This window comes from Oxyura jamaicensis, chromosome 20 (assembly GCF_011077185.1).
Source record: "Oxyura jamaicensis isolate SHBP4307 breed ruddy duck chromosome 20, BPBGC_Ojam_1.0, whole genome shotgun sequence".
Classification (NCBI taxonomy): Eukaryota; Metazoa; Chordata; class Aves; order Anseriformes; family Anatidae; genus Oxyura; species Oxyura jamaicensis.
In genome coordinates, this window is record NC_048912.1 from 9,632,218 (window position 1) to 9,647,118 (window position 14,901).

General features: G+C 38.3%; 1 protein-coding gene across 6 annotated transcripts in view; it reads right to left on the reverse strand.

Moving 5' to 3' along the window:
* The window catches only part of LOC118176630 (delphilin-like), an 87,285-nt gene that overhangs the window by 31,056 nt on the left and 41,328 nt on the right, over positions 1–14,901 (reverse strand). Inside the window, exon 1 of one of the 6 annotated variants that reach the window (XM_035343727.1) lies at positions 14,305–14,445. The exons of 1 other annotated variant lie outside the window; for it this stretch is intronic. Coding sequence is in view for 1 of the 5 variants with exons in the window: in XM_035343723.1 (XP_035199614.1) it covers positions 10,132–10,167 (36 nt within the window). In the remaining 4 variants the exon portion in view is untranslated. 4 more of the 6 variants (XM_035343724.1, XM_035343723.1, XM_035343726.1 and 1 more) reach the window with 4 other exon arrangements.

Here is a 14,901-nt window from a genome sequence, read left to right on the forward strand (position 1 = left end):
ATAAAGGTAACTTATAGCATAGCTCCCAGCTGCAAATAGCAATGTGAACAGTAAGGAAAGAATAAAAGCAGCCTGATAATTCATTCATACTTGCTGAGGCACATAAGGTTTCTACAATGACCTCCACATTCTGTATTTGAATTTTAAATGGCCATATATTTACACCACACACACACACTGTATACGATTAGATCTTAACAAGATAATTCCCTACTGAACAGGCTCTGTGTAGGCAAACAAGAATACAGATATATCTGAATCGAATAATATAGTTTCCTTAGGGCTAAATTCTGCCAGCTTTAAAGTGCAAGATCCTATTGCAGAATTGCAATCCTTGATAGGAAGTTGGGTAGTATTTTCTGGAACTGTTAGGCCCTTTTCTATGGTGAAGAGTTCAAAGATTTTACACCAAGATGAAAATAACATAAAGACAACATCATAGCCTTATGACAAAGACACAGACTGATTCACATAAACAAGAGAAGGATTTATCTCCTTCGCTTCAGCACACTCGTAATTTAATGTAGGAGCTCAATTCTCATTTGAATTTCATGGTGGTGTTTGACAACAAAACATATTGTGCACATCTGCAGGGGTGCTTCCTATGAATAGCCAAAAAATGGAGTTTCAGCTTCCAAAATGAGGCTTTGAAGTGTTTTTTTTGTTTTGTTTTGTTTTGTTTTGTTTTGTTTTCCCCAGGATATCAGTGACTCGTCCACCATCTCTGTTCTTGTGCAACTCCATACTCTGCCATGTGCCAAGCACTGGCTATTTTAAGGTCTGCCATTCTGGGAAAATATTCTATACTGTACCAGGGAACCTCACCACAACACGTCCACCAAAATCAAGACCTTTTCTTGTAATTCGTTGTGTTTCTGATCTGCATTGCTGAAGATCTTCAAAAGCTCTTTTTTCTTTTATTTTGTACAAAATTTGTATTCATATACAATTCACAGAAGTTAATGCATTTTTTTTATCTACAAAATATTCAGCTCTTCGTTTTGCTTACTTTCACCAAAGTCATCTTTAGACCAGAATGAAATTCTGCCTAAGACATGAAAACAACAGGAAACATCTCTTAATTTTCTCAATAATGTATGAAGACAAATGTTTGCAAAAGAGGAGCAAATCGTTTTCTATATTGCAAATTCAGGAAGGTTAGTTAGTAAGTTAGACTGCTGACAGTTAATGCATTCCCCAGAGAGTGCTCAAAAGCTGGTGCTTGGTACAGGTTATTTTTAACAGCACCTTGTTGTTTTAATGTCTCTGTTAGCTCTCTTTCTCTCTGCACATCTGTAAGCTGAAGGGGTGGGGGGAGGGTGGACACGACACATTTCAAAAGAGAGGCAAAAAAGGCATTTTCAACTTATGAGATCTGTCAAAATTATTTGTCAGAAGTCTATCTGTCTATCTGGCTTCAGTTTTTGACATGTTAGCATGGTATTTTCACTTGCAAACAAGGCTTGAGCAACAGATCCTGACCTTTATCATTTTGTATCTGTGGGGCTTTTCACTCAGCACATCACAATTTTTGTAATGCTCATTTTTGTGCTTATTTTGGTTACATTTTTTTTTTTTTCTTAAAAAGAAACAAGTTTTGTCAAAATATCCACCGAAATGCCACTAAGTCAGATCGTGTTGTATTGCCTAATAGAATGTGACTGGTGCAGCGAAACAGAACGTTTCTATACCAGGTTGAATAACAAGACTTAGAAAAGAAAAGACCTTTTTTCTGTTATAAAACATGCACATTAAGAAAATACATGAGATTCCATTAATAATGCATTCATTTACCTGCCAGGTTCAAGAAGTTTGTTAAATACAGATTAAATTTTCTTCATCTACCCAAAATTCAGTGCAGCCACTTAGCTGATCTTAAAGAAAAATCAGAGCTCACAGTTGAAGGAAGAGTGTGGGGCTTCAGGAATTCTCTATACATCCATTACTCTGCAGAATTAGGTGTTTATATTTTTGGCCAAGATACAGTATAAAATGTGTTTAGTGGCAAGATGAGAGATTTCTGGCTTATTCTTGGGCAGCTGCTAATGCAGTACTCTTCTTGACCCTTTCAGGACTTCCTGCCACTCTCCATCTACCCAGTATGGTCTCACAACAGGCCGTAAGAGGTATGGAAGGTTTTACATGTAGTCCAAATGCAGCGGTAAATATTTCTGTAATGACTCCAGAAATGTCCCCAAATCTTCTGAGCATCAACCAAGAAAGAGGGGTTACAGCCACATCAGGAGAGTCTTTTACAGCTGATTGAACACAACAGCAGAAGGCATGCAGAGTGTGGGAAGCCAGTGAGGCATAAGACAGGCTAATGTCTTCCTGGGCCTGTTCCTTCCAACTCTCATTCTGTAACGCCCACTGGCTCACATCCTCCAATCCACCACAGCATCACTGACTCCTGTAGAATCAGTGGAGATCCCTTAGGCACTCTAGGTGGCAATTCAGCACATGTAAGACCTGTTTTTTTTTCTCTGTTACCTACAGAGGCATTTTACCTATGTGATTTTTCTCAGCTTATTCTTAGTCCATTGACCATCCTACGTGCATCATAATAATATGACAGTAACCTAAAGCAAAAAGACTCCTGGAATGTGTGCACATACACCCATGGAAACGAAGAGCAAGAAATCTGGCTGTCAGTAAGCTTATCTCAATTATTGCAGTACTGGGATGATTCAGTAAAACATTATTTCAGGTTTACTCGGGTGACAATCAGAGCTAATATGCACCGAGCTCTATCATCTCCTGTGACAACAAAGCCAAGTCATGCAGAAATCCTGCTCCCTGTACAAATGAGGAAATATTTTCATTCACATCTAGTCAAGCTTTTCATTGCTCTTGCTAAGCATTCCTTACATTGTCCTTATTAAACATTAACAGTGTTAAACATTCTGTTAACTGCAAGGAGCAGGAGACAAACCAGCATCTGGCTGCTGCAGGACCCAGAAGGGAAGGCTGGAGGAGGGCTTCCTTCTCCTCTGCACTCCACAAAAGCATTTTACATTTAGCACTGCTAAGATCAGTCCTCTAAGAGACAAGGGGGCTCAAACTGAGAGGGAGGAGCCAAGTAGCGACTATTCATTTCTTTACAGAGGTCTCATGAATTTCTTGGCATTAACCTGACTGAGTGCTCCACAACAACAAATATGCTGTTTTAACATACATGCCTGATGCTTTGTTTTTCATCCAACATAGTGAAATATTTTCATTCATTTTGAAGTCCATTTTTTTAAAATATAGCTTTTAATAATAGATTTTGTTTTCTACCTAACAAAGGAGGATGAGGTGACTTAGAGGTAAAGCCTTCTGGGGATTTTCTGTTGACTCAGTGCCTTCCAGCTGCAGTACACACTTTCTGGAAAGCAAAAGCAAATACAGCGGAGAAACTTAAAAACAAGTGCAAGGATACAATGCGGCGATTGACCTTGGGTGAAATTTCAAGTAGCAACTTCCTTCTCCAAGCTGTGCTTTTAAAGAAAATGCATTTTTTTTTCCTCCTCCAAATCAAAGGCAGTGGCTTAGTTTACTGTACTTTACTGTGAGCATTTGCCTTCTTTACAGTATGATGTTGAACTCCACTCTGCCTGCATGTTGAACATGTCATTTACATGATGATTTTCAAGGCAGCAGACACAATACTGGTTGCCTTAAAAGTTCCAGTTCTTATCAACTTTCATCTCCTAATGTATTCAGTTTCACCAGGCTTGAACTTGGCCCAAAGTGTACTAAGTGCTCCCATATATTTGTAGGGGAATGGCTGTCTTCTATGTTTGGGGGTATCTGAAAAACCTTCACTTGTAATTTACATGAAATACCAATACAGATGACTGATGTGATATTTTTATGTGGCAATACCATCTTTTGTAGCCAGTCATAGAGATAGACTAATATTATTTGTCAAACAGTGCTGCTATTCATCAAGTAAATTATCCATCTGTAATAATGTTTTGCATTATTTGTTCAGATCTATATCTGGCTGAATAATATCTGTCAACATTTATTCAAAGAAGGTATTCATCAAACAGTAGCTTGATTTCCCTGAAAACACTGGAAATTCTGCCACTTTCAGCAGGAGCTGAAGGAGCCCAAAGATATTTTCATATAATTTATTACGTTATTGTAAAAATTAAGTACTACATCAAAAAATCCTAAAGAGCTAGCCTCAAAAATATTTTGGAATCTGAATCATAGTGAAATGTATACAGCACAGTGTACAATACAAAGTGATTATTCTTTCTTCCAGTTCTGAAGATTTCTCCATATTGAAGAATCTCAATACCTAAACTTTTCCTGAAGTCCCCTCTGAAAACCTGATGATTTATAGGTTTAACATGAAGCAATTACATCAGTGTTTCCCTCAATCACCACTTAACGGGCCCTCACGTTCTCAGCAGGACCCTCGTTCTAATAGCACTTGGAACCTGTCAGAAAACCACACTCGGAAAGTAATTACCAGAGGTGAAAAACCAAAGGGTATATTGAGTGGTGTGGCACAGGAGACCGACTTCATTTTGTTCTATTCAATGTTTTCTCTAACAATCTGGCAATAGAGATTTTGCTTATTAAATTCGCAGACATGAAGGTGGAAAGAACCACAGTGGGTTGCAACGGGTATTCAAATTCAAAACAAACTTAACAAATTAGAGAAGCACAATTCAACAACTGGAAAAAAAATATCTTGAGAAAGTTCAGCAGAATTACCAGCTACACACAGTGTATCTGAGGAACATATTTTCTTCAGAAAAAGACTCAGAAGTTACAGTAGGTTACAAACCAACACAAGTTAACAGCTTCACACTGTTGCAATAAAACATCCCACTGGGAGGTTATAGACGGCAGCAGTCTGCAAAACACATTGTCATCTTTCCAGTACTCAGCACTGATAAAGGCTTCTGCCGGAAGAGTGTGACGTTCTCCACATCTCCCAGAAAGAGGTGGGCAGGTTGGAGGGAGACCAGATCAGGCCAACACTAATGGTTAGAGCTTATACAAGAAGACAAACAACAAACAAACAAACAAAAGAGACCCATGGAGATACCTTTTGCTACAAGCTTCAGATCATGAGAAATACGACGAGTTTTCCAATTTTTAAGTTACATATATCCTAGATCCCGTTTCAGCCAGGCTTATCCTAGCAGCCTGGGCAATCTGAGGCAGGCAGGGGGGTGCCCTCAGTTCCTCAGTTGTGCAGAGCCAAGCCTACAGTGCTTTGGTTCTTCAGTACTCACTGAGATGAAATAGGACCAGTATATCAATAGCTATTCTGCTTTCTGCCCCACACTAGATGCCAACTTTCAATCTAGTTTATTTAGTTCTAACAACTAAAGCAAAAGCAGATGCTTCCAAGCAGCAATCTTGGAGTATAAAGACACAGTCTTACAGTTACAGCTCCAAATAAAAAAATCATAGCAGTTTGAATAGCATTTTAGGAGTTTTCCCCTCACACCTTTTTTATATCTCAGTCCAGTTGCTTACAAAGAAATAAAAGAAAGAACCTTTGACTATTAAAAAGCATTATGTTTGCTAAAACTCATGGATTTTGTGATTTTGCTGCTTCACTTCACATTAAGTAGATGCAACTTTAATTAATGAACCCTAACATGGTATTTTTGTTGAATTGCTGCTCTTTTTCTTCAAATAGCTACCAAAATATCTTCACAAGCAGTACTCACAACAGAAATTGAGACTGCAGAATATTTAGGTAGAATAAGAAGTTTTCTGTACCTGAAAAGTGCATGTTGGAAGTGCTGGTGTGCCTCCTGCCACACCACGAGATTCCTGGATGTGTGTGAAGTGTGTAGAGGGACAAACCACAGCATCTGCACCATACAATGAGCAGTGAAACCTTTCTGTTTCTCACATAGATTAGAATAATTAAAAAGTCAACTGGCCCATTTATTTAATGCTAAAAGTACACTAATAAAGAATATTACTGTGCATAGGAGGGGAAAAAGTTTATGGAAAGCTTTTCAACTGTTTTTATCAAGGCTGCAGCAAGGCACACCAATGAAAATGCAGAAGTGCTCAGTGTGAAATAGTTTCCAGCTTGTGTGATGGATGGCCAACATGTTCCATGTTCAATACCAAAATATAGGTTCACTCGTTTTTCATTTTTTCCTTCATGTTTAACCATTAAATTAAGTTTACCTCTTCCACTGTCACTGTTTTCCTCCAAAATATTGGTGGCCTCTACAGACACAAATTACATTAAAAATGTAAATAAAGTAAATCTTTTTTTTTTTTTAAGTAATTTTTTAATGTGATAAGTTTTATTTCTTGATGAACATTGTTGTCAGTACAAATGAATTAAGAGGATGCAACTGAATTAAGTAAATAGGTACAGATTGCCTTTGAAGTAGCTACTATGGGAATATTTTCCAAAGCATTCATTCAATTATAGTTTTATGCTAGGCACACTGAATACAGGAATAAAACTCCCATTGATTTCAGTTCCCTGCCACCACAGAAACATGCAGTACATGTCCTGAATACATTAAATGACACTTTATTTCAAAACATTACTTGGTAAGCATGAATTTACTGTGTATTTTCTTGGTGTGCTAAGGTACAACTTTAATGTTATACTACAAAACGGACTAAAATAGAATAAAGGAGGTTCATATAGAAGTATTTCAGCTTGTTACTAAAATAATGATGTTTCATGCCTTTCGTTGTAGTAATTAAAATAATCCACAGTGATAAGAACTATCAAGGATTATCATACTTGCTTATTAACATGATGGTCCAATTAATCTTGCGATAAAACAAAGATTACCAGACTATTAAGCAGTGACATCTAATTATTTTGGAGAAAAGTATGCAATATTTCTCTTCACAGGCTTACAATCTGATCTTGTGCCCTAGCATCTTGTAAAAGCATATCAAGCAAGAATTTGGCTGCTAAAATTATTAAAAGCTGAACAATACATGATTCATTACGCTTGAGGTTTATTAGATCACATTAGGTAACATGTGCTAAGCAACAAGCATGAAGTGCAAAACAGAGAAGGCAATGCTGATTTCATGGATGCTTAAGTGAGAATTACGGGTCTCCATGAATTCTACATTGTTTGAAACGTTTAACGAATAAACTCTTTATTATGTTCCATTCAAAACAAGGTCTGAAACTTGAGAAAAAAAAAAAAAAAAAAAGTATCTCTCTGCTGATGTCTCATTTCTTACCTAACCTCCACCCCCTCATCCCAGGATTCTGATTTGTTAATGAATCATCATAACAAAGTGTTTAGGTAAAAAAAAAAAGGCTATTTCTCCTTGCCTCCCCCTCTCCTATAGTCTTCCCTTATACTCCAAAAGATTTAGCAGAATATAATCCTTGTCTATATATATACACAACTTCACTATGTTCTTAACGTTCTTAAGGCTCCCTTACAAAAGCAGACTCCATTTTCCAAGGTCAACTTTCTTGGAATCAGCTTGTTGTACATCTATTTATGCTGCATCTTTAAGTATTTTCTTAAACTCAGGGGAAAAAAAAAAATCCCTTCAAAAAGATCTTTGACTACATATATTGTGTTGCCATGTTCAGGAAGTTGTACCATACTGAGAATGAAACAAGACAGATAAAGGTCCAAATGGCTCTGTAGCAAGAAATTTTACTGAGGGATGTCAGCACCTACTGCTGTAAGGATGATGAAGAAGACATACCTGAGGATGCACTTCAGCCCCTCTCCCACAGGCATTTCCCCTGTTCTTTGTTCAATGGGCTACACAACTGAGTAGAAAATGTAAGAGAATTCAGTGCAGTCTCCCTGGGTCTTTTGATCTTACCTTACACAAGAAAGACATACCCAAGTTTTGAGGATTTTTTAGATGGATCAAGGAAACGTGAGCTCTGATTCCTACACAGAGTATTTCCACGTTGATATTTAACTCTGCCTACAATTGATTCTGGTTTTAAATATAAATGCAGTCTCAACAAAGCATGCACTTACACAGCACATCTCATTCAGTAACCTACAAACATCTAGGTTCAAAACAAGAGCAGGACCAAGGAAGCTGAACTGTCTCACAAGTCCTGGCTCTGAGCGACACTTGACATTAGCTGCAAGGAGCTGATCACTCCAGATCCTGAACTGAGCTGGACCAACCACCCAATATGTGAAGTCTTTAGAAGCCTCAGTAGGTCAGGAGAAAATTGGATTTCTTACTTGTAGTCTCACGAATATAGCCCATCTCCAAAGCTACGGGAGCTCCTCCTGAGGCTGGGTACATGTTCATGAATATAAATATCAGAAGATATGGAATCATTTGGCCTTATTTAAATGGAATTGATCCCTTGACATATATACACATTGAAAATCTGATTTAAGCTACCTTCAAAAAGACCAGGGAAAGAAAAGAATCACCTAAGAGAGGTGGCCTTTAACTAAAAGTCTAGCAAAAAATGTATGGGAAAGCCATGGGGATAAAAGTACTTTAAAGTGGTTGATTAAAGTAAAGCAGGCTGGAAAAGCAAAAGGGTTGACAACTGTTCCACCTTACATCAGCCCTCAGAAGACTTAGATGAAAAGCATCAGAAAGACACGCAGTCAAATTTTAAGAGAAGTTCACAAAAAGTTTCAAACATTTTTCTCAGGCTCAATTTTGTTTTGCAAATCACTTGGTGAGCATACAACCTGAGCTTTATGCACATGCTTCATTGCAGGCCTTGGGGAGTGAAAGAAAGGAAAAAGTAGCACCATCTGGTTACAGCTTCCTGTTTTCTGATTCTCATTCATGTAAGCCCTTTCTGGTAGCAAGCATTTGGTTATTTCCACATCTGTGCTGCCCCTGACCTGCCCAGCAGTAGCTGCCAAAATAGGAGCAATGATTCATAAGCTGCACCTCAGGCCTGTGCGTCAATGCTCAGCAATAAACACACGGTCTGTAGACAGTAAAGAAAGAGAAAACACTTCCAGTCTGAATGTGTGCCTTTTCAACGGCATTGTCATCAACAGCTTCTCCAAATAGATCCTAGCACGTCGTTGCACTGAATAGTGCCAGATGGGACCTGTAATTTTATTACATTTCAGGTGTCATCTCCTCAGGTGAAGCAATTAATATCTGCCACACTGACTCAATCTTTGGATGACCTGTTACACTGCCCTCAACAAACACTTCAAAGGCCATGCATGTTTATGAAGCATGGAGGGAACCAAATGCAGACCATGCCCTTCCTCCTCTTTGATGAACCAAAGATGTTGACAAACCGAAAGAGGCTTCCTCCTCATTTGTGCTCTCCCCCTGAGTTTGCCTAGAGCCTCACCTAGCAAATCTTTCAGTGAACATCTCCTGCTTCTCAGTGGAAAAGTGGAATCACACCTATAGAGCAGACTTCTCCTTAGATCTCATATTCTTCTCAAAGCACGTAGTAATTGCAAGCCAAGCCACTCTTGGTAGCTGCCCAGGGCCAACTTAGATCACTCTGTCACACCTCCAGCCTACACATTACACACCCCTTCCTTCTTCTAATTGCTCTTTACTCCAGGGACTTTCCACCAGCACATGCTATCAACTTCCCTAGCTAGAGGGCAATTTTCCATGGCTTAATTCTCCAGGTAACAGACTTCCAAACTTGCATGTATTGAAAGTAGCAGAATGCTACAAAGACTGTATATCTGTCAGGCGCCCTCAGATGAATGCAGTAGTGTTGCAAGCTGATGTATGTTCAATTCTGACATATCAATTCTATCAAATATCTGTATGATTATCAAAAACTGCATTTGCCTATAATATAAAACACTATTTTCCCCCTCCAATTACCTTATGGAAATTTTTAGTGCAGATAATATATAGTATTAATAAATCCTCTCTAGCAGCAACAGAAAGACAGATCTCTCTTTTTCCCCTTCATATCAGGAAAACCTTGCACATTTCAACTTTCTTAAGAATAAAGCACAGTACAGAAAAATATTGTTTCATAACCAACTTCTGCAAACAATTTCTGATATATTAAACCAGTCCACGCTCATATTATGTGCTAATGAATTACATTAAACAATCTAATGCAAATTCCCTACTAATAAAACACAAAGTCATTTTAGTTTCTCGTATGTCACCTCTTCAGTTATGCACAACAAATAGCACTTTCACATAAGCCATAACAGTTTCTGTCTTTACCTGTGAAAAAGTGTCTTGTGTTCTTGTATTATCCATGTCTGTGAAAATTCTATTTGTTTCATCAGTTTCCCATAGGGTTACAAACTATAGTTTATTCATGAATCACACCTGCTTTTCTACAGCACGGTTCTCGTTCTCTTCCTTTTTCTCTGTCTCTCTATCTCTCAAGAAATCTTACAGCCAATGGCTTTTATTAAGTCTTACTTCCTTTTTTTTTTTTTTTTTTTGCTGAGAACTGAAAGAAACAATAATGATGTCTTGCTTCCTTATGGCAGCTCTGTGAAAAGACAAAAAAGTAGAAGCTGTTTGCTTTTCTTGAACTGATATTTATGTTCCAGAGACTTCCTGAAGTCACTGAGCCAAAGAATGTTAAAATTATGATCTACTACTGCACATTGGATCTGTCTGAACACCTAACATGTTAGTTAACAAAACAAATTCCATACTAAATGTGGCAAAGTTTGCCTGAGGAACTGCAAATACAGCAGGCAATTTTCACAGCAATATTTTTTATGCACGGCAGCTATCTGTAATGTACGTCTTCAAACCCTAGCACAAGTATGTGCATATTGGATCAAAGCATAAACGCACCTGTAGGTTACCTTACAAGTTTTCTGTAAAAATCAACAGCATTTTAGACTCTGCCTTTGTAATCTCTATTTGAAGAGAGCCTAGTGATTAGAAGAGTGAATTAACAGTAAAGCATTCTTGAAATCTAACCCCACATTTGACAAAAGTTTTTTAGCAGCTACAAACAAAATAAACCTTGGTTCCCCTTACTGTATATGGTGACTTCTATTGACACAAAACCTTATGGAAATAAGATTAAAATTTCTGAACAGATGTGGCTGAACGGAAAACTCTTCATATTTGGAAATTTATTCTGCTACAAATACAGGCAAAAAGGAAAAAAAAATAAAAAAAATTCCCCAAAATTCAATTTTTAAAAACATGACAGGAATTGAAAAGCTTTGTTTTGATGATGGGTCTCATCTCAGCTTTTCTGTACTATACTAAAAGCAATCTTACAAGCACAGGGACATAAAGTTGAGATGTTCATTTCAGAAGAGGTATCAATGGACCACTTGGGAAGCAAAGGCAGGGCAGCTCCCTGGCCCAGCCCCATGCATATAAATCCCACCTGCTCTTTAAGAGCTTAGTTATGGACCTTTTGTTGAGGATCCCGACTGATTTATCTGCCAAAAGGCAACACCACAAAAGCAAGAGGCAAGTGCAGGCATCCTGAACTAGGGCTGCAGTCAAAGACAAGCTGTGGAGAGCAGTGGGATGGAGACTTGGCCAACCCATTCACACTGCGGGCAGGTCTTCAGATGCCAGAGAAAGGTCTGAAATTTGTTCCTAAGACCAGGCTCTGACAGCCACACAAGATCAATGGCCTCATGAACAAGATCCCTTAAGCTCACACTTGCTGTAAATTGTAGACAGACCCAGGGAGACCACAACAGCAAATGTGTGGGAGGGAAGGGATTAGAAATTAATTCTCCCAAGATTACTTAAGGCAATACAAATGGAAAGAAAGGTCAATATATGTTAATATAAACAATTTTTAATCATTTGAACTAATTAAAAGATATCTGCTACTCTTTGCAAGAATGCTAGCATAACAAAGGTCAGTAATGTAACAAGGCCCAACTAAGTCCAGAGCTTCTAAAGAAATATTTCTTGAAAGACTGTCTTTCAATGCTTTCAGTTCTGACTGTTCTATGTCTAGCATGACAGGATTGAAATTTTTCACAAAACTGGAAAATGAAATCATGGGAAGCATGTTTCGTTGACAGCTCTCCTAAGTCATTTGCTTAAAAAAATAGCAACTAATTCATCCAGAATCAAATTTGTAATATTGGCCTTTTAGTCTTCAGCCCTTGAGGAACTGATTATCTTTTTAAATGAAAGAATCAAGGAATGTTTTTGTATAGTGTAATTACAGTACTGCAGAATATTTTAGAATGGGAAAATGACAGGTTTCTCTTGTAAAGGTTCTACAGAGATATTAGACAGGTTTTTTTCCCTCTGCTCTCTGCTGAACAGCATTTTCTGCAAGGCTACAAAGTATGTGAGAAAGTAGTTAATCAGAACAGAGCTCAATTGCTACTTTTAGAGCAAACATTTTCAATTAATCTGAAGTCGTTAATTACACCTTCCTTTATTAAAGGCTCTGGTGTAATTTTCTTTTTTTCTTCCAAGTTAATTGATTCAAACATATGCCAGGATCATGCTTTGCAGCAAACACATGGGAAAATTCTGTACCTATATACACAGCCTCCAGTGAAGAAGAAAACAAGGCAGAAAAGGGTTTTGAACCAACATTCAAGAACCAGAACACTGTGTTGTCTGACCCATGCAAAAAGTAAATGTGTTGTATCAGAAACTTACTTTACTTCAAAGCAACATATACAACTCTGGCAGTAGGAAAAAGCTGGTGTCAAAGATGATTTTGAAACCTCTTTTCCTTCTATTTTGTACTTACACTAAGTGCATTTGCTGCCAAGCAGGTGCAGCTTTTGCATGGAGAAGCATACCCTGCCTTGCCATGACCTTGCTGAAAGTGCTGTTGCCTGTCTGACTTGTTGGCCACGATCACTGAGAGAGGTCCCACTCCCTCCAGCGCAAACCTGTCATGCTTCATTAGGCTTTTTAGCCTAAAAAGACAATTAAGATGTCTCAGATTTACAGAGATTTTGAACAGCTTTTTCCTTGGTTTCCACATCCAACCTCAAATGTGAACCTCCATGTCAGCCTCCTGATCTGCTATCTTGCTTCTCACATCCATGTCTTTGCAAGCATGAATTCACATGCCAAAAATCAGATATTTTCTTACCCACTTTTTAAAACTGCTAAATCCACATGAGTTTTCCAATAGCATATTGTGGATAACACTGTGTGAAGTTATTTTACGTTTTTGTGGAACTTCAAAAAAAAGTTCTGAGACAAGTGCACTTCAGAAGCACCAAGCAATACAACGAGAAGAAATGGTCTTAAATTGCACCAAGGGAGGTTAGGTTGGATATAAGGAAAAAATTCTTCACTGAAGGGGTTTTGAAGTATCAGAACAGGTTGCCCAGGAAAGTAGTTGAGTTGCCCTCCCTGGAGATCTTCAAAAACCATGTAGATGTAGTGCTTAGTGACATAGTTTGAGGGCAGACTTGGCAGTGCTAGGTTAAAGGCTGGACTAGATGATCTTAGAGGTCTTTTCCAATCTAAACGATTCTGATTCTATCAACCAGAAATATTTCTTTAATAAGCAAAAGAAAAAAAAAAAAAGTCAATTTTTTGTTTCATTAAAGAATTTTCCTAAACATTTGTATACCCAACAAAAGGACATCATGAAATAAGTCGTTTCAGGCTGAAAAATTATTCTTGTTTCAACACATTGAAATGATCCCTCCCCCCTTTTTAAAAATAAATAAATAAATAATGAAATTCATTAACTTCATTTAAAAAAAATTGCTTCTCTTTGAAGCACAAATGTTTCAGCAAGGCTGGAATGCCCTCAAAAAATACGTTAGAGTTGAGAAACAAAGCCTTTCCCTGGAAATTGTTTTACCCAAGAATTACTGCCTAAAACTATAAGTGGGCCCTTTCTTTCTTCCCTCTGTGAAATGGTATTGAAAATGAGAGGAAGATGCAACTCCTAATGACTCCATTGTGTAAGGTGAGGCTTGACCTAGTGCAAATGTGAGCATACCAAGGGTGCTAATCAGCAGAAAGTGAAGTGAGGAGACGTGCCAATGGTAAATCAAGGAAAAAAAAAAAAAAAAAAAAAAAAAAAAAAACAAAACACTTAGGGGCTGGAGGAAGATGAGTAATTGAAGACAGAACAGTTCACTTTTCTAATGAAAATATGAAGAAAGGAGGAAAAGGCTGAAAGGCCCAGAAGCAGTAGAGTATCTCCTCTGAAGGAAGCATATCACAACTACAAATACTGGTTTTAGCTAGGTTAATGGGTGCAGCAAGGAACTACGTGAGATACTGAAAAAGAAACATCCTGGCATCAAGGGTTGGCACGATAAAGTGCTTACATGCACTGCTCAGCAGCCAAAGGAGAAACATTGCCTTGAACTTCAAACACAAAAGACAAACACGGTCTCCAGTGAGAAGGGAGGGCAGGTCAAGAGATGCTCCTAGGCACACAGGAGACCCCCAGAAAAATACCTGACCCAGAGGCTGCCGGGCCCGTGTTTTACACCAAATGTCTGCAGCAACCAGCTGGCACAACTCCTCCCACAACTCCTCCTGCCACAGAAGCTCCGTGGTTTGGGGGTTTAATTATTCTGTCTCAGTTACTGTTTTAAAGCCACCAGTTTAGCAGCCCTGGGAGGCTGCCACCTTCCCTTTACGACATGAGCAGCCCCACCAGCGTGCTGCTGCCCATGGCTCAGATAGTTTCAACCAAATCCTCCAAGATAAAAGAGGAGGATAAAAGGAGTGGCCAGCCTGGTCCTCCTCACAACTGAAAGTTCTAAACTTCACAGAGGCACCTTTACTTTTACAGAGACAGAGGATGTCTGGGGCTACGCCGCAGGGGTAGTATAAATTTTCACAGTGATTAGAGCCCCTTCTTTCCCTCTCCCCCATGTGATGGATGAGAACAGTGGAAGGCCACTGATAAATATTTCAAGGTGTAAGTTCCTATAGACATCACACACATCTTTACAGCTCAAAAAAATAGAAATAAAAATAAAATAATAATAATAAAAAAAAAGCCAAGAGTGCTCTTTATGCCTAGGATTTGGGAAGGGCTAATTCTCC